At 39.3% G+C, this 20042-nt stretch overlaps 1 protein-coding gene across 2 annotated transcripts in view; it reads right to left on the minus strand.

Annotated features, from left to right (window-relative positions):
* The window catches only part of CFAP44 (cilia and flagella associated protein 44), a 168000-nt gene that overhangs the window by 108819 nt on the left and 39139 nt on the right, over positions 1–20042 (minus strand). For both annotated transcript variants that reach the window (XM_066346884.1, XM_066346883.1), the window contains exons 9-13: positions 19070–19234; positions 7496–7651; positions 7039–7086; positions 6341–6440; positions 2451–2545 (exon numbers count right to left, since the gene is read on the minus strand). In XM_066346884.1, the coding sequence (XP_066202981.1) occupies positions 2451–2545; positions 6341–6440; positions 7039–7086; positions 7496–7651; positions 19070–19234 (564 nt within the window). The remainder of the gene's footprint in view (positions 1–2450; positions 2546–6340; positions 6441–7038; positions 7087–7495; positions 7652–19069; positions 19235–20042) is intronic.

Raw genomic sequence — 20042 nt, forward strand, 5'->3', positions numbered from 1 at the left:
TCTATTTGTAGGTGGGGTCACAAAGCATAATGCAGAAGAGATGAGGCTTGACCTGAGTGGAGTTCTTGAGAATGATGGAGAAGGGGCATTTCGATTCTCCTATAATATCCATATAATCATTACTAGAATGTAAGGCTAAAACAGGAAGGATCCTATGGACATCACACAACCATCTGAATATATGGTTCAATTATTTGGGTGTTATTTTAAGACTTCAGTAAGAGTGTACACAGATCAGGATAAAGAGTGAGCCAGGGTTGGTAATTCAATGCTTTGTGGTTTCAACTTGTTCTAGCCCAGGGGTCACAAATCTTTTTGGCTGAGAGAGCCATGAACGCCACATATTTTAAAATGTAATTCCATGAGAGCTATACAACGACCTGTGTATGTTATGCATTATCCAATAAAAATTTGGTGTTGTCCCGGAGGACAGCTGTGATTGGCTCCAGCCACCCGCAAACATGAACATGAGCAGTAGGAAATGAATGGATTGTAATACATGATAATGTTTTATATTTTTAACGTTATTATTTTTTTACTAAAGATTTGTCTGCGAGGCCCTGGCCAGTTGGCTCAGTGGTAGAGCATCGGCCTGGCGTGTGGGAGTCCCGGGTTCGATTACCGGCCAGGGCACACAGGAGAAGCACCCATCTGCTTCTTCACCCCTCCCCCTCTCCTTCCTCTCTATCTCTCTCTTCCCCTCCTGCAGCCAAGGCTCCATTGCAGCAAAGTTTGCTCGGGCGCTGAGGATAGCTCTGTGGCCTCTGCCTCAGGCGCTAGAATGGCTCTGATTGCGGCAGAGCAATGACCCAGATGGGCAGAGCATCACCCCTTGGTGGGCATGCCAGTTGGATCCCAGTCAGGTGCATGCAGGAGTCTGTCTGACTGCCTCCCCGTTTCCAACTTAAGAAAAATACCAAAAAAAAAAAAAATTTGTCTGAGAGCCAGATGCAGCCATCAAAAGAGCCACATCTGGCGTGTAAGCCATAGGTTCCTGACCCCTGTTCTAGCCTAATTATTGTTCTGCCTTTATTCCCAGGCCTAAATTTTCTTCCCAGTCTTGATCCCAACATGAATTTCCCTCCATTCCAGACATCTCTGCATCTACTTTGAGCCTGAAATATTTCCTTTTTTATTTCAACCCAAAATAGTAAAGATAAAACATTCCCCAAATATGCCCGTGACATTTTTAAAACATGGCTGCAAAGCCTTTGACTCCATTGAGAGATGGGTTTAGGTCCCTCCCCCCCCCCTTGAATTTGGGGGGAGCTTCTGACTGCCTCACCCAATGTAGTATGGTGAAAGTAACATTATGTGACTTCTGAGGCTGGGAAGGCCAGCAGCTTCTGCCTTGTTTGTTGGGACACTACATCTTGGAGCCCTGAGCTGCTATGTAAGAAGTATGTGACTGCTCTGAGGCAACCATGCTTTGATGAAGCCCAAGCCACAGGGGCTATTATGTAAGCACTCCACTGACATCCCAGCTTAGTCCAGCCTTCACTTCAGGTGCCAGACTTGTAATACAGAAGCCTTAGATGATTCCAGTACCCAACCATTCCAATTTTCCCAGCTGAGGTCCCAGACGCCATGAAGCAGAGGTAACCCATCCCTCCTGTCACCTGTCTGAATTCCCAATCTACAAAGTATGTGAACAAAATAAAATGAATGCTGCCTTACACCACTACATTTTGTGGTAGTCTGTAATACAGCAATAGATAGTCTAGAACAGTGGTAGGCAAACTCATTAGTCAACAGAGCCAAATATCAACAGTATAACAATTGAAATTTCTTTTGAAAGCCAAATTTTTAAACTTAAACTATACAGGTATGTATATTCCTTACTGAGGTAGCGCCCGCACGTGGTATTTTTTGGGAGAGCCACACTTAAGGGGCCAAAGAGCCGCATGTGGCTTGCGAGCCATAGTTTGCTGACCAGGGGTCTAGAAGAACTCCTGTCTCTAATTTTTTTCCATAGCTGTTATCATTATCAAACTGTCACATATTTTACTTATTTGTTTATTGCCTGTCTCTGCCTCCTGTCTCTCACTAGAATGTAAGGTGCAACAAGGGCAAGCATTTCTGTCGTTGTTCATTGTTTTAGTTCCAGAATCCAGAGCAAGGCCCAGTACCTAGAAAGCATGCTGGAAATACAAACAGAATGAAATGAGAGCCAGGCAGATAGAGGAGATACACAAAAAGATCTATTGGGTAATTACATTGTAACAGAACTACTACTAATCTACAGGTGACATAAAAATAGATATTCATTAAAATAGGACCAAAATCATCAATAGCGACATCATGATTTCTATCATGTTCTCAGTAAATAAACAAAATTTTTATTCTTCTCTGAAATCTCAAGTCAGAAAATATCTGTATTTCCAAGAAATAGCACTGATATACCATATTTATTAAAAGAATCTGGTAGAAGTTCATTATAATAAACTTACCAGTTGGGGTACCCAAGCAAGGGCTGTGCCTCCTTGTTTGAATTTCATATGAACCAAAGGAATTTTGCTGGCAAAATCATAGATTCGAACAAAACCTATAGAAAGACAGTTTAAAAAAAAAATGTATACATATTCTTTTTTAAATAACCTTGGCTCACTTTACATGTTGAGCATTGTAACAAGAAATTTAATAAATAAGTCAACTGGTAAGCCAATATCCTTTCATTAGTCAAAAACTTCTATGTGTATACTTGGTTAGGTAATTTACAAACATGAATAATAAAGAAGACAACTAGTTGTTCCAGTTAAAATGGCAATGTAGGTAAATACAGAGCTGGAATCCTCCCACAACCACATCAGAATTACAACTAACCCACAGAACAACCATCATTCATAACTGCCTGAAATCTAGCTGAACAAAAGTCCTACAACTAAGGATATAAAGAAGAAGCCACAACAAAACTTCTAAAAGGGGCAGAGACTCAGGAAAGGCTGGTCCACATGTGGTGGATTAAAATCGGGAGGGATATCTTAGCTGCAGAGGACCCACTAAGGATACAAGGGGGCCCAGCTCCATACCATGCCCCAGAGCCCAGGGTTCTAGTGCCAGAAAGAAAAGTCTCCATAACTTCTGACTGTAAAAACCAGCTCAGATTGTGGCTGAGAGAGACTTAGAGCTCCTGGAGTCCCAGGCATTTCTCTTAAAGGGTCCTCACACAGTCTTACTCAGACTCACTTGCTGTGAGCTCCAGCGCTGGAGCACCAACAACATACAGAGAGGAATTGAGTTGTCTGGCAACAAGATGAGAAGCTGGAGGGGCACCTTTCTCCCAAACAGAAGTGCTGGCAGAGGCTGTTATTTCTTTTCTGAGCCATACTCCCACAGAGGCAGGAGTGAGCTCCATACCTGAGTCTCTATCAGCTTGCCACTATTCCAGAGACCCCACCCACTCAATTTGCAGACCCAACCCAAGCTGTTTACAGTGGCTTTTCCACTCAGCCTGTGTTGGCTTATGATTTGGACTTACCTAGAATCTCTCAAACAAGCAACATTTGACCTTGTCCTTGCTGTATACCTCTCACTAAGTGGCTTCAGGCCCAGCACTAGCATCTGGTGGCATTGGTTTGCAGCTTGGCCTCCCCTGGGCACCTCCAAGCGCAGCCCAAGTAGCAGCCACCTGCAACTTGCTGTGTAGGTCATGCCAAGTGGCCCTGGGCAGGGCATAGGTGGTGGGTGACCTTGGCCTGCACCTCCCAAAAGGCTCCAGAGCTAGCACACTTGGTGGAAGCTTCAATTCAACTAAAGCACCACTCAACCCCCTCCACAAAAACATATTCAACGAACAAACTCAGCAGGCACCATAACCCTGCTGAAGTAAGTCCTATTCTGTGGAGTTGGCCCCTGCATAGTTGATTTTTCACAGTGGTCATAGCTGGTCCTCACAGCCAATCAACCTGGGGGTAAATCCCTGCCACTGAGATGCCAACAGCAATCAAGGCTCACATACAATAGGAGGTATACAAAGCCCACATGGGGCACACCTAGAATGTCCAGCTTGGGTGATTGTAGAGGCTGTGCCACTGGACCCTGCAGGATACCTACTGTATAAGGCCATTCTACCAAGCCCAGCAGACATAGCAGCTCTACCTAATAGAGTGAAACAAACACAGGGAGGCAGCCAAAAAGAGAAAAAGAAACATCTCAAATGAAAGAACAAAACAAAATTCCAAAAACAAAAAAGAGCTAAGCAAAAATGGAGGCAAGCAATTGACTATACACAGAGTTCAAAACACTGGTTATAACCAGTGAATTTATAGGAAGAGTAGATGAACTTACCAAGAACTTTAACAAAGAGAAAGCATTAAAATATGGATATAAAAATCATTAAAAACCAGTCAGAAATGAAGAATACATTGCAGAGAATAAATAAAGAAAGGAGTAGATGAAGCAGAGAATTAAATCAGTGATTTGGAAGAAAATAGCCAATCAGAGCAGCAAAACAAAATAAAACAAAAGAATCCAGAAAAAGTGAGAATAGTATAAGGAGTGTCCGGGACAACTCCAAGCATATCAACATCCACATTCATGGGTTGCCAAAAGGTATATAGACAACAAAAAATTGAAAACCTATATAAAAAAATAATTATGGAAAACTCCCCCAACCTAGTGAAGGAAGCCAACATACAAGTCCAAGAAGTGCAGAGACACCCAAATAATATAAACCCAAAAAGGCCCACACCAAGACACATCATAATTAAAATGCCAAAGATTAAAGATAAAGAGAGAATCTTAAGAAGCAACAAAAGAAAAGCAGTTAGTTACCTACAAGGGAACTCTCATAAGACTGTCAGCTGATTCCCCAACAGAAACTTTCCAGGCCTGAGGGGACTGGCACAAAGTATTCAGAGTGATGACAAGCAAGAATTGAACCTACCATTTTTAGATTATGCTACCCAGCAAAGCTATCATTTAGAATCAAAGGATATACGAAGAGCTCCCCAAACAAGAAAAAGCTAACGGAGTTCAACACTACCAAACCAGTTTTGCAAGAAATGTTCAAAGGTCTTTCTTCTTTATGAAGAAGAAAAAAAATTAAAAATATGAATAATAAAATGGCAATAAATGCATATCTATCAACAACTATTTTAAAGGCAAATGAATTAACTTCAATCAAAAGACATACGGAGGCTGAATGGATAACAAAACAAGACCCTTAAATACACTGTTCACAAGAGTCTCACTTCAAATGGAAAGACACATACAGACTCAAAGTAAAGGGATGGAAAAAGATATTCCATGAAAATGGGAGTAGAGAATGAAAAAAAGCTGGAGTAGAAGGTTATACCAGACAAAATAGACTTTAAAACAAAGGCTACATAAAATGACATAAAGAAGGTCTGAACAATTCCACTTCTTGATATTTATATGAAGAAACCCAAAACACTAAATTGGAAAGGCATATACTGTACATCCATATGTTCATTGCAGTATTTTTTACGATAGCCAGGATATGGAAACAACCTAAGCATCTATCGATAGATGAATGGATAAAGAAGTAGTGCATATATACAACAAAATATAACTCAGCTATAAAAAAAATTTAAATCTTGCCATCTTCAAAAACAAGATGGACCTAGAAACTATTTTGCTGAGTGAAATAAATCAGACAGAGAAAAACAAATGCCCTGTGATACCACTTATAAGTGAAATATATAAAACAAAATAAACAAACAAGCAGAAGAGAGACTCATATACAAAGAACATTTTGATGGTTGCCAGATGAAGGGGAGTTGGGGGGTTGGGTGAACAACTGAAGGGATTGAGAAGTCATGGGGATGTAAAGTACAGCATAGGAAATGAAGTCAATAATATTCTAATAACTATGTATGGTGTCAGACGGCTACTAAGTTTATTAAGGGGAATCACTGAGTAAGTTATATAACATCTAATCACTGGGTTGAACACCTGAAACTAAAATAATATTGTATGTCAACTGTAATTGAAAAATAAGTACTTAAAGTAAAAAAAAAAAAGACAACTGATGGTGGACAGGTGGATCAATTTCACCTTGCACAGTCCACATAGAGTCTCTCTATAAGTCAAGAAGAAAATGGAGATGAAAAGAAAAAAAAACAGCACAAATGTAGATAAGACCAAAATGAATAGCATTTTCATGAGTGATTAACTGATTGTGTGCTTATTGTAATCTCACAATAAGTATGTCTGCTGCATTTTGTGCCCTCTTCCCTCCACAAAAACTCACCTCACTTCAATTACGAGACTTCCCTTTTGGAAAAATTCTCAAATGCTTTTAATCAAACACATACAAAAATTGTATTGAGAAAAAAAACAAAAAGACTAGCTATACTTTCATTAAGTTCCTACTTACAGTCCAAGGCAGTAGTGGCCATAAGATAAGTGAGAGGAGAGATGGCCAAAGCTTCAATGGCTTCAGAATGGAAGGAGAAGAGGCATTCTGGATCTTGTGTCTGATCATAAAACGACAGAAATTCTATTAGATCTCAAAGATAGCTTAACATAGTATTAAGGTCAAGTTAAAGAAATGCAAACAGCAGCCTGTAACTACATGTGTGATTTTTTTTGAATAGAAATAAGCAAATGCATAATAGGTTAGAAAAAACACAGGACTTTGTAATTAGGAGAAACAGAGTACTGGCTGTGCAGCTGATGGCTGTGGGATTTTTGCACAGCCTCTTTGAATACTAGTTTCCATGTCTTCATCAGTAAAATAACATGATGGCAACTGCCTGCCCACTAAATAGGAGAGTGTTGAGGATTACATGAGATAATATAAATGCAAATAACTTCTCTTTATGAAAACAGTAAAGCACTATATGTTAGTCATTATCATTGCCACTTTTCTGGTTAGTTATGAGACAACCTTTAAAATGTACAATAATAACGAAGAGAGAGAGAGAAAATATGAATTCTCAGAAATCAGATATCTTGACCAGGTTTTTGATGGGAACAAAGATCAAATGTGGAGAAAGATAAAGTATTTTTTAACAAAGAATAATATTTATTATTATGAAAATTAAGGGGAAAATAAGAAAATACACAACTTACGATATTTGAAAAACTAAGGTCAAGCTTCCATATGGCTCCATTGGAATCCTAAAAAATTAGTAAATACCTAATAACAATTTGTCTTATCATTTTGCACTTTTATTAAATTAAAATAATTGTCTTCCTATAATTTAAAGACAAACAATAATACTAAATCTTACAGATACTTTAAAGTGTGACTGAAATTTAACTAAATCAACTTCTATATATCTTAGAACACAACCACACAATAAACAAAGCAACCTCATTATAGTTAGTTTAACATAATAAAAATTCTCCTAATAGGTTTTCTGTGTATAAAATATGTCAATAAATGTCAAAATTCAAGAATTCTTCATTCAGTATCAACAGTAGCCTTAATAGTAAAATGGACTTACAGTGACAATAAATCATAATATTATTTTAATTTTATATCCAGGTAACTTTAAAAGAGCCAAGAGAGAAAAATGCAACTTACCTGAGCCAACCAAAAGTTATTTCCTGTGTCATTCATTTTTATCATAGAGAAGAGTTTAACATTTTTGCCTACTTGAAGTTCATTAATGGGCTCAATCTCTAGCAATCCAGTCTCATCTATAACATCAGCAGTGTCTATGGCCTCAAAATTCCATATCTTATAAAATTAATAAGAAAATACATTAGTCAGACTGCAGTTTCTGATTCTCTTGTTTCTAAGCCAGAAAAGAAATACAAAGAAATTCTTTTGTATTTTTAAAGATTTGTGAGAAAATACAGCTCTGAATAAGAATTTTAACTTGCCTAAAGTATCTGTATTTCAATGTTTGACAGGTCTTTCTGCACATACAGCGGCCATACGGTATAAATGGGTTGCTTGTTAAGCAAAACATCACAATAAGCCCTGTTTTATATACACCAGTAGGTCCATGGAAAGGCAAAACAGACCTTCTTGCTTAATAATTCAAACACCAAGCTTATTATAAGCAGAGAAAATGAATGTAGATGATGGGTTTATTAGAAAATATTTTTCTCTAGTGACATCAGAGAAATGGCATGGTGAGGAGTGCTCCCGATCTCTCCCTTTGAAATTCCAACAAATTCAACAACTAAACACAGAGAAAAAAATTTCAAGAACACCTGAAATATACACACACCAGACAAAGGTATGACTGGTCGAAAAGGTGGCTGAATATATAATCCACTTTGAAGAAAATAAGATGAAGAATGGGGTATTTTGCTTTCCTCACTAATCTGAGGAAGGGGTGCTTTCCTCTGGAGCCAAGTGAAGCAGAGGGGAAGGAGCTGAGTTAGGGTGGATGCTCAAGCAGAAAAGAGAATATACCAGCTCTGCCTGAGATCCCGGATGGGAGGCATGCATGGGCTGCGGGCTCTAGCCGGCAGGGGTCATCAAACTTTTTATAAAAACTGCCCACTGCCTGACCTGTGGTGGCACAGTGGATCAAGCATCCACCTGGAACGCTGAGGTCCTCGGCTCAAAACCCTGGGCCTGCCTGGTCAAGGCACATGTGGGAGTTGATGCTTCCTGCTCCTCCCTCCTTGTCTCTCTGTCTCCTCTAAAATGAATAAATTTTTTAAAAAAATGCCCACTTTTGCAGAGCTGGTCAACCTAGTACCTACCGCCCACTAGTGGGCATTTCAGCTTTCATGGTGGGTGGTAGCAGAGCAACCAAACGGCACCATGATTGGCCCACCATGAAAGCTGGACCGCCCACTAGTGAGCAGTAGGGACCAGGTTGACCAGCACTGCAAAAGTGGGCGGCTTTTATAAAAAGATTGACGACCCCTGAAAGGTTACTTGTGCAGGGTGCCTGCATGAGCCAGCACTGGTAACTTTGTGCATTCCCGGCTCCATGATCACCGGCCGTGTGTGAGTGGCTCCATCTGGCAACGCTGGTGTAAGCGCATGTGGGCTGGAGGGGCTTAGCCTAAGATTATCAGCAATAGGCACCTGCGTGGGCTATTGCCAGGATCTTTGTGCATTCCTGGCTCATAATCAGCGCAGGGCACACATATAGGCTGGGATCCTTGGGCCTAGGATTGCCTGGGCGGGCACCTCCATGGGCCAATACAGTCTTCTAAATGCATTCCCAGCTCTGACTGAGATCACAGGTGCTGCGCACCTGAGTGGGCCAGTGCAGGCCTCTCTGTGCACTGCTGGAGTCATGTGGGCTGGGTGCACATGTAGCTTACTGAGGGCTACCAAACAGTGCATGAGAAAGAAGCCTGTGGCGCGCTACACATGCCCATGAGCCCTTAGAAAGGTGCTTGATCTGCAATCAGCTCCGAGACCTACCTGTTCTCACTGGTGGTTCTGATTGGCACAGCCTTATGCAGAACTGTGCTTTCAACAGTACTGGAGAAGGACCTGGCTGCTCTTAGAGCCTCTTGCTCTGCAAACAGTGGCGGGGGCAAACCTCAAAGCTAAGTTTCCAGGCTGTTAGCTCAGGTGGGAGAGAGAGGGGAGAGGCTGAAAAACTGAAACTGAAAAACTGAAAATCTGGAAAACTGAAACTCCCATTGTCAGAGCCTCCAAGCCCAACAAGCCCCGCCTACCAATGGGACATCATTGCCACAGCAACACACCAGCAGACCTCTGCCCAATAGCCCCACAGGGGTAAAACCTGTAGTACAGTGCCACCTGCTGAAAAAAAGGAAGAAGCTATCTCTCAAAACCAGGAAAAAATTACATTATATTTTTATAAATTTTTTGTCATTTTGGTCATTTTATTTCTTTCCTTTTCCTTTTGAACTTCATTATCCATAGTTGTTATATTTTTCATCCTTGTTTTTTATGAAGGCTTTATTTCAGAAAACTTTACTCTTTTTTCTTTTTCTTTTTCTCTTTCTCTCATTTGATCATCATTTATCAGCAAATTATTATATTTCAGATTCATCTTTTTCTTTCTGGCATTTTGCATGTTTTTTACTTCATTTTTTAAATTTGTCATTTTTCCTCAGTTCCTGCTCCTTGTTCTCTGTAGTTTTTGTTCCACTTATCATTATAGAATTTTCATTTTTTTCACTGTATCTTTTCAATTTTTATTTTATTTTTTAAATTTTCTCTTATTAGTGTTATTAATGATACCACTCTCAAATGCCATTAAGGAAAATGAAATCAAATATCATGAATATGAAAGACAGAAATGCAGCTCAGATGATGAAAAATCTCTAGAAAAAAATTTCAATTACTTGGAAACCTTGGAGTTAAATTACAGAGAATTAAAAATTGAAGTCCTAAAAATACTCAGGGAAATACAAGAAAGCTTGGAAAGGCAATTTAGACAGCTCAAAAAACAGTTTAATGAACAAAAAGAATACTTCACCAAGCAAATTAAAACTATAAAAAGAAACCAAAAAGAGATGAAAAACTCAATACATGAACTGAAAAATGAGGTAACAAGCTTAGCTAATAGAACAGGCCAGATAGAGGAGAAAATTAGTGGTATAGAAGACAGGCAACTAGAGATAATACAGAGAGATGAGGAAAAAGACTCATAAATTTAAAAAAATTAGAAAGTCTTTAGGAATTGTCTGACTCCATCAAAAAACAACAACATAAGAATAATGGATATATCAAAAGGAAAAGAGAGAAAAAGGACTGAAGAATATATTTAAACAAATATTAATGAGAACTTCCCAAGCCTGTGTAATTAAAGCCTCAAATTCAAGAAGCAAACAGAACACCGAGTTACCTTAACCCAAACAGACCTACTCCAAGGCACATCATAGTGAAATTATCACAAACCAATGACAAAGAAAAAATCCTCAAGGCAGCCAGGGAAAAGAATACAACATATAAAGGAAGGCCTATTAGGCTATCATCAGATTTCTCAGCAGAAACTCTACAAGCCAGAAGAGAATGAACCACAATATTTAAAGTACTGAAAGAGAGGAACTTCCAGCCAAGAATACTATATCCATCAAAGCTATCCTTCAAATACAAAGGGGAAATAAAAATATTCACAGATATAGAGAAGCTGAGGGAATTTATCACCAGAAAACTTCCACTTCAGAAAATACTAAAGGGGTTTATCCAACCAGATACAAAGAAAAGAAAAACAAAATCACAAGTAAAAGCTCCCAAAAAGATCACAATAAAAACAAGAATAATCTGTGACAACAAAAACAAAAAAGGGGAGAGGACAAAGATTAGCAGTAGCAAAGGGGGATGGAGTGCAGAAGCACTCATGAGATAATGTACTACAATGAATATGATATATATCCTTTTTATTACCTAATGGTAATCACCCCTGAAGAAACCACTGCAGAAACACATGGCTTAAAAAAAGAAGAAACAGAGGAAAGAAGTATAGAATACAACCAAACAAAAACAAATGACAGAAGAACAAAAGAGAAGAATCAAACAAGAAACAGAGCTATCAGAAAGCAATATATAAAATGGCAATAGGAAACCAAAAGAGAAGAACCAAACAAGAAACAGAGCTATCAGAAAGTAATATATAAAATGGCAAGAGGAAACCCTCAAGTGTCAATAATTACATTAAATGTAAATGGATAGAACTCACCAATAAAAAGACACAGAGTAGCAGAAATGATCAAAAAATAAAATCCAACTGTCTACTGCTTTCAAGAAACACATCTAAGCTACAAGGATAAAACCAAATTCAAAGTGAAAGGTTGGAAAATGATTCTCCAAGCAAATAATATCCAAAGAAAAGTAGGTGTGGCTACACTCATATTTAAAAATGCTGACTACAAGACAGCAAAGGTAATCAGAGACAAAGATGGTCATTTTATAATGATAAAGGGGACATTGAATCAAGAAGACATAACACTTCTTAATATATATGCACCAAACCAAGGAGCACCAAAGTATATACAACATCTACTAACTGATCTAAAAACAAAAACTGACAAAAATACAATCATACTTGGAGACCTCAATACACTGCTGACAGCTCTAGATCATTTACCCATACAGAAAATTAATAAAGAAATATTGATCTTAAACAAAACACTAGAACAATTGAAAATGATAGACATCTACAGGACATTTGATCCCAAAATGTCAGAGTATACATTTTTCTCCAGAGCACATGGAACATTCTCAAGAATTGACCATATGTTGAGCAACAAAACTAACATAAACAAATTCAGGAAGATTGAAATTATACTAAGCATATTCTCTGACCATAAAGCTTTGAAACTAGAATTTAACAGCAAAAAAGAAGTAAACAAACCCATATAAATGTGGAAATTAAACAAAATACTTCTAAAAAATGAGTGAGTCAAAGAAGAAATAAAAGCAGAGATCAAAAGATATATACAGAAAAACAAAATATGACAACCCAATATAGCAGAATCTCTGGGATGCAGCAAAAGCAGTAATAAAAGGGAAGTTCATACCACTATAGGCTAATATGAACAAACAAGAGAAAGCCCAAGTAAACAACTTAACATCACATCTTAAGGCACTAGAAAAAGAAAAACAAAGGCAATCCAAAATCAGCAGAAGAAAGGAAATAATAAAAATCAGAGCAGAAATAAATGAAATCAAGTACGGAAAAACTATAGAAAAAAAGCAATAAAACAAGGAGCTGGGTTTTTTTGAAAAAATCAACAAAATTGACAAACCCTTGGCAAGACTCACTAAGGAAAAAAGAGAAAGAACTCATATAAACAAAATCCAAAATGAAAAAGGAGAAATTACCACAGATATCATAGATATACAAAGAATTATGGTAGAATACTATGAAAAACTATATGCCACCAAATTTAACAATCTAGAATAGAAAAATTCCTAGAACAATACATCTTCCTAGACTGAGTTATGAAGAAGTAGATAGCCTAAACAGACCCATAAGCAGGGAAGAAACAAAAAACAACTATCAAAAACCTCCTGAAAAATAGCCTGTTGTAAACAGATATAAGGGAGAAAAGAATATAGCAAAAGAGAAATACAGCTTTAAAGAATAAAATGTCAATAAACAACTACTTATCAATAATAACATTAAATGTAAGTGGATTAAAAGATCCAATCAAAAGACATAGGGGATCTGTGTGGATAAGAAAACAGAACCCATACATATGCTGTCTACAAGAGACAAACAGCAAAACAAAAGATGCACATAGACTGAAGGTAAAAGTATGGAAAAAAATATTTCATGCAAATGGAAATGAAAAAAAGCTGCGGTAGCAATACTTTTTTTTTCAGAGACAGAGAGAGAATCAGAGAGAGGGACAGACAGGGCCAGACAGACAGGAACAAAGAGAAATGAGAAGCATCAATCATCAGTTTTTCATTTCAACACTTTAGTTGTTCATTGATTGCTTTCTCATATGTGCCTTGACTATGGGCCTTCAACAGACCGAGTAACCCCTTGCTTCAGCCAGCAACCTTGGGTCCAAGCTGGTGAGCTTTGCTCAAACCAGATGAGCCTGCACTCAAGCTGGTGACTTCAGGGTCTCAAACCTGGGTCCTTCCGCATCCTAGTCCAATGCTCTATCTACTGCGCCACTGTCTGGTCAGGCTGGGGTAGCAATACTTATATCAGACAAAATGGGCTTTAAAACAAAACCTATAGTAAGAGATAAAGAAGGTCACTACATAATGATAAAGGGAGCAATCCAATAGGAAGATATAACCATTATAAATATCTACACACCTAATATAGGAGCACCTAAATATATCAATATAAAGCAGACTTTAATGGATATAAAGAGTGAGATCAACAGCAATACTATAATAGTAGGGGATTTCAATACCCCATTAATATCACTAGATAGATCCTCAAGATAGAAAATTAACAAAGAAACAGCAGATTTAAAGGACATAATAGATCAACTGGATTTAATAGATATCTTCAGAACATTTCACCCTAAAGTAGCAGAATATACATTCCTTTCAAGTGCTCATGGTACATTCTCTAGGATAGACCACATGTTAGGGCATGAAAGCAGTGGTTTTTTTCAAGGGTGGTTACCATTGAGTAATGAAAAGGGTACCTACCATGTTCATTGTAGTACACTATCTTATGAGTGCTTCTGCACTCCATGGTCCTTTGCTACTATTAATCTCCGTCATCTCCCCTATTTTTTTTTTGTTGTTGTCACAGTTTAAATTTGGTTTTATTGTGTTCTCGGTGGAGCTTTTACTTGTGGTTTTGTTTTGTTTTGTTCTTTGAATCTGGTTGGAAGACCTCCTTTGGTATTTCCTGGAATGGGGGTTTTTCTGATGATAAATTCCCTCATCTTTTTTGTATCTGTGAATGTTTTTATTTCTCCTTCGTATTTGAAGGAAAACTTTGATGGGTATAGTATTCTTGGCTGAAAGTTCCTCTCTTTCAAGACTTTAAATATTGGGGTCCACACTCTTCTAGTTTGTAGAGTTTCTGCTGAGAATTCCGATGATAATCTAATAGGCCTTCCTTTATATGTTGTATTCTTCTTTTCTCTGGCTGCCTTGAGAATTTTTTCTTTGTCGTTGGTTTGTGCCAATTTCATTATGATGTGCCTTGGAGTAGGTTTGTTGGGGTTAAGAAAACTCGGTATTCTGTTCGCTTCTTGAATTTGAGGCTTTAGTTCTTTCCACAGGCTTGGGAAGTTCTCGTCTATTATTTTTTTGAATTTGTTCTCCATTCCATCTTCTCTCTTCTCCCTCTGATATACCTATTATTCTTATGTTAGTCTTTTTGATGGAGTCAGACAGTTCCTGTAGGGCAGGGGTCTCAAACTCGCGGCCCGCCGAACAATTTTGTGCGGCCCGCAGACTAATCCACGTGGAGTTTGAGACCCCTGCTGTAGGGCTTTCTCATTTTTTTTAATTTTTTTTTTTTTTTAATTTTTTTTTCTTTTTTTTTTTTCTGAAGCTGGAAACGGGGAGAGACAGTCAGACAGACTCCCGCATGCGCCCGACCGGGATCCACCCGGCACGCCCACCAGGGGCGACGCTCTGCCCACCAGGGGGCGATGCTCTGCCCCTCCGGGGCGTCGCTCTGCCGCGACCAGAGCCACTCTAGCGCCTGGGGCAGAGGCCAAGGAGCCATCCCCAGCGCCCGGGCCATCTTTGCTCCAATGGAGCCTTGGCTGCGGGAGGGGAAGAGAGAGACAGAGAGGAAGGAGGGCGGGGGGGGGGTGGAGAAGCAAATGGGAGCTTCTCCTATGTGCCCTGGCCGGGAATCGAACCCGGGTCCCCCGCATGCCAGGCCGATGCTCTACCGCTGAGCCAACCGGCCAGGGCTTTTTTTAATTTTTGAGTCTCTTTTTCTCTCTGTTGTCCCTCAAGTTGCTTGTCTTCTATGTCACTAATCCTACCTTCTATCTGGCCTGTTCTATTAGCTAAGCTTGTTACCTCATTTTTTAGTTCATGAATTGAGTTTTTCATCTCTGTTTGATTTGTTTTTATAGTTTCAATTTTCTTGGTAAAATATTCTTTGTGTTCATTGAGTTGTTTTCTGAGCTCCCTAAATTGCCTTTCTGTGTTTCCTTGTATATCTCTGAGTATTTTTAGGATTTCTATTTTAAATTCTCTGTCATTTAGCTCCAAAGTTTTCAATATATTAATTTTTTTCTCCATAGATTTTTTCTCATTTATCTGTGCTACATCTCTGTCTTTTGTATCCATGATATTCGATTTCCTTTTCAATAATGGCATCTGAGGGTGGTTTTGTTAATAGCACTAATGAGAATTAATAAAGAATAAAAAGTTTTAGCCCTGGCCAGTTGGCTCAGTGGTAGAGCGTCGGCCTGGCGTGCGGGGGACCCGGGTTCGATTCCCGGCCAGGACACATAGGAGAAGCGCCTATTTGCTTCTCCACCCCCCCTCCTTCCTCTCTGTCTCTCTCTTCCCCTCCTGCAGCCAAGGCTCCATTGGAGCAAAGATGGCCCAGGTGCTGGGGATGGCTCCTTGGCCTCTGCCCCAGGTGCTACAGTGGCTCTGGTCATGGCAGAGCGACGCCCCAGAGGGGCAGAGCATCACCCCTGGTGGGCATGCCGGGTGGATCCCGGTCGGGCACATGCGGGAGTCTGTCTGACTGTCTCTCCCCATTTCCAGCTTCAGAAAAAAAAAAAAAGAATAAAAAGTTTTTAAAAAAAGGGAAAAAATGGATAGGAAAAAAACATTATTTCCCTCTTTTTTTCTTCTCCTCTCCCCTCCTACTTGAGAAAATATTTTAATAAACTATGAATTATATTGTGCTAAATGAAACAAAAACTACCTATAACTGAGGGCTTGAATTGGGGAGAAGTGATAAAGGGGCAAAAAAGGAGGTAGGGATCCACAAAATGCAAAAAAAGGAGAAAATTTGGGTCAAGAATAAAATGATTTGCTTGTAAGTGATGGTCGACTAAGAAATATAATGAGAGGCATAAGAGGGCAACAGGTAAAAGGAAAGAAAATTACTATTGTATTAAATGGAGCAAAAACTAGGTAGAATGGAGAGCCAGGATTGGGGGGAATGCTAATGAGTTAAAAACAGAAGTTAAAAGCACCCAAAATGCAACAAAGAAAAAATATTTGAGTCCCAAATAAAATAATTTGTTCGTGGTTGAGGATTGAATGAGAGAGAAAGTAAAGGAGAAAAGAAGAAACTAATAGAGAGGGAGAGAAAAAAAAGGGAAAAAGGAAAAGAAGAAAAAAGAAAAAACTGAAAGAGAGAGAGAAAGAGTTAAGGGTTTTGGAGTGTAACCCTCATACAGAGAAAGGAAGAAAAGAAAAGAAAGAAAATGGGAGATGTAACACTTATGGGTAGTGTAGTTCAAGAGGGGGAAAGAATAAGATGGGCAGAGAATAAATGGACCAAGGTGGAAGAGAAAAAAATAATAAAGACAAGATGATGAAAGAAACAAAAAAAAAAATGAAAAAAGTTATGAAGTCTGTGGATTTTTCTTGATTTTGAGAGGTTATCTTGCTTTTTCTTTCCTCTCTCTCTTCCTGGTCAGTGACTGTACCCCAGGCTCTGCCCCTGTGGCACACTTAGGTAGAGATTTTCAGTTGATAAGTCTCTATGGCGATGTCATATATTAGGCTTCAGTCTCGTTGGTGGTTGAGGCTTGTTAGCATTTGCAGGCTTCGACAATGAGAGTCTGTTTTCCTGGATCCTCTCTCCTAGTCTCTCCTTCCTGAATTAGCAGCCTGATGATCCAGCTATGAGGTTGCTGCTGCCTCTGCCTGGAGAGTAAGAGGCTCAAAGAGCTGGTAAATCCCCACTCTATCCCCACTCTGAGCAGGGCTCTGGATAAGGCTCTCTCAGTCAGAGCCGCCAGCGTAATCAGGCAGGGCTGGGAGCCAATTGCTCTCAAAGTGCCTTTCTGTGAGCCTCCAGGAGTGTCCAGTAATCCTCAGCACTCTGTGGGACCAATCTCCCCAGGATTTTTGCACTTTGTAACCTGTTTTGTTTTTGTTTTCAGTGTAGGGGACTTCCAGGCACTCCAACGATAGATTTTTCTGTTTCTGGTTGAAGAACTTGTTGAAATTTTGGGGAGATTTATCAGTAGCGCTCCTCACGGCACCATTTCTCTGACGTCCTTTCTTTTGATGACTTTGGGTTGCCTTTGTATTTTTTTCTAGTTCCTTAAGATGTGATGTTAGGTTGTTTATTTGGGATCTCTCTTATTTCTTGATATAAACCTATAATGATATAAACTTTCCTCTAATTACTGCTTTTGCTGCATCCTAGAAATTTTGATATATACAGACAAATGAAAATAACAACACGACATTTTTTTTCCCCAGAGTGAGAAGGCAGGGGAAGGCAGACAAATAGACTTCCACATTCACCTGACCAGGATCCACCCTGCATGTCCACCAGGGGGCTATGCTCAGCCCCTCTGTGGCATTGCTCCACTGCAATTGGAGCCATTCTAGTGCCTGAGGTGGAGGCCATGGAGCCATCTTCAGCACCCAGGCCAACTTTTCTCCAATGGAGCTTTGGCTGCGGGAGGGGAAGAGAGAAACAAAGGAGAGGGGGAGGGGTGGAGAAGCACATGGGTGCTTCTTCTGTGTGCCCTGGTTGGAAATTGAACCCAGGACTTCCACACATCAGGCCAATGTTTTACTGCTAAGCCAAAAGGCCAGGGCACATATATATATATATATATATAGTTTTATGTCTGCTTTTATTTCTTCTTTGACCCAGTCATTTTTTGGAGAGGTGACATATCTTGAAAGACATGATTATATTGTATGACATACTAAAGGATTTAAAATATTCTCGGAGTAATGTGTAAATCTTACAAGATTAAATTTAATATGATAAATGTAAAAAAATTATAGTTGGGTTCAAAAAGTCAATCCTAAGAGGGAAGACTGTAGAAAATATGGCATAAATAATATATTAGACACAGTAAGTTCAAGAGGTGTCTACAGTGATCAGACTGTTAAAAAGATAGTCTTGCTTTGATAATAGCACATCCTAAAGAATATCCAGAGAATAGTACCAATTTTTATGAAAGGCCCCAGAAGGAACCTATACCACGGGGACCACAAGACAAATCAGGAGGTTCTAGGTATGTCAGCAACAGCTGGGTACACATACACAGGTGTGAACACAACAGAAAGACAGCATTCCAGCTTAACCCACACAATGGGCAGGAGAGTGTCTGCTAGTGAGGACAAGTGGGTTCACTAGTATCAGTTGTAAGGAAGGGATAGCATTCATAGCCAAACCCTCTCATCTCACCTTTGAGTATATTCCTGATTGGTAACCTCAGTAAAATATAATCAACAAATGTTTGTCACTTTTGTCCCTAGAAAATGACCCATTACACCAGGCACTTTGGAAGAATATCTGTGTCCATTGTTTATATTGTGTTAACATGGGCTTTCATTTTCTGAAGCTACTATTTCAGCAACAGAATCAAAATAACAAAAGATCCCCTCAGAAAATTTCAGTGCTAAGATGCTATAAATTAATTTTGACTAGAATTCAAATATTTACTACCAGAGTAGCATTATTTAAAGTGAGTTGGCCCTGGGAGTAAATAACCACTGATCTTAATAAAGTGACCTTTGTGAGAAATAAACTAATAGAACCAATTGGGTTCTACAAGGCTTAGATGTGGTTGCTATTGTCCAAACATCAAGAAAACTTACCCTAACGTAACCATCTGAACCAATTGTGATGACTTCACCCTCATCCAGCACCATCTGGTTGATGGGACCCTGGTGACAAGACTTGGTTCCAGATCGACAAAGCTCAACTTTGATGAGGCCAGCTTCCCAAACCAGCATATTGCCCCATTCTGACCCTGAGAGCACCTGGCAGGTGTGTAGAAAAGAAGTAATGTACATTAAGACAGGCAAATGCGTATATTTATGCCTCAAATTGTAGGACAAAATAATTAAGATTAAATTTTTGTTTATTATGAAAGTAGAAATTTTAAATATGGAAAATAAGAAAATATAAAAATAAAAACTGGCCCTGGCCGGTTGGCTCAGTGGTAGAGTGTCGGCCTGGCGTGCAGAAGTCCCGGGTTCGATTCCTAGCCAGGGCACACAGGAGAAGCGCCCATTTGCTTCTCCACCCCTCCCCCTCTCCTTCCTCTCTGTCTCTCTCTTCCCCTCCCACAGCCAAAGCTCCATTGGAGCAAAGATGGCCCAGGCACTGGAGATGGCTCCGTGGCCTCTGCCTCAGGCGCTAGAATGGCTCTGGTCGTGACAGAGTGACACCCCGGATGGGCAGAGCATCGCCCCCTGGTGGGCGTTCTGGGTGGATCCCGGTTGGGCGTGTGCGGGTGTCTGTCTGACTGTCTCCCCGTTTCCAGCATCAGAAAAGTACAAAAAAAAATTTTTTTTAAATAAATAAATAAAAACTCACTGCCCTGGAAAGAACCACTAATCAATCACATTTTGATGTATTTCCTCTGAGAGTTACACATAATTTTCATTATTGTAAATAGGCTGTATGCTGCTCATTGATTTTTCAAATATATTTGTTATATATTTCTTGGTATATCTCTTAAGGACATAATTCAGGAGTGGAATAATTACTGGATCAAAGGTTAGAGACATGTTTAAAGTACTTAATAGATTAGATTCTAGACACTTTTTCTGTTCGCTCGAAACA

Source organism: Saccopteryx leptura, chromosome 8, assembly GCF_036850995.1.
Source record: "Saccopteryx leptura isolate mSacLep1 chromosome 8, mSacLep1_pri_phased_curated, whole genome shotgun sequence".
Taxonomy (NCBI): Eukaryota; Metazoa; Chordata; class Mammalia; order Chiroptera; family Emballonuridae; genus Saccopteryx; species Saccopteryx leptura.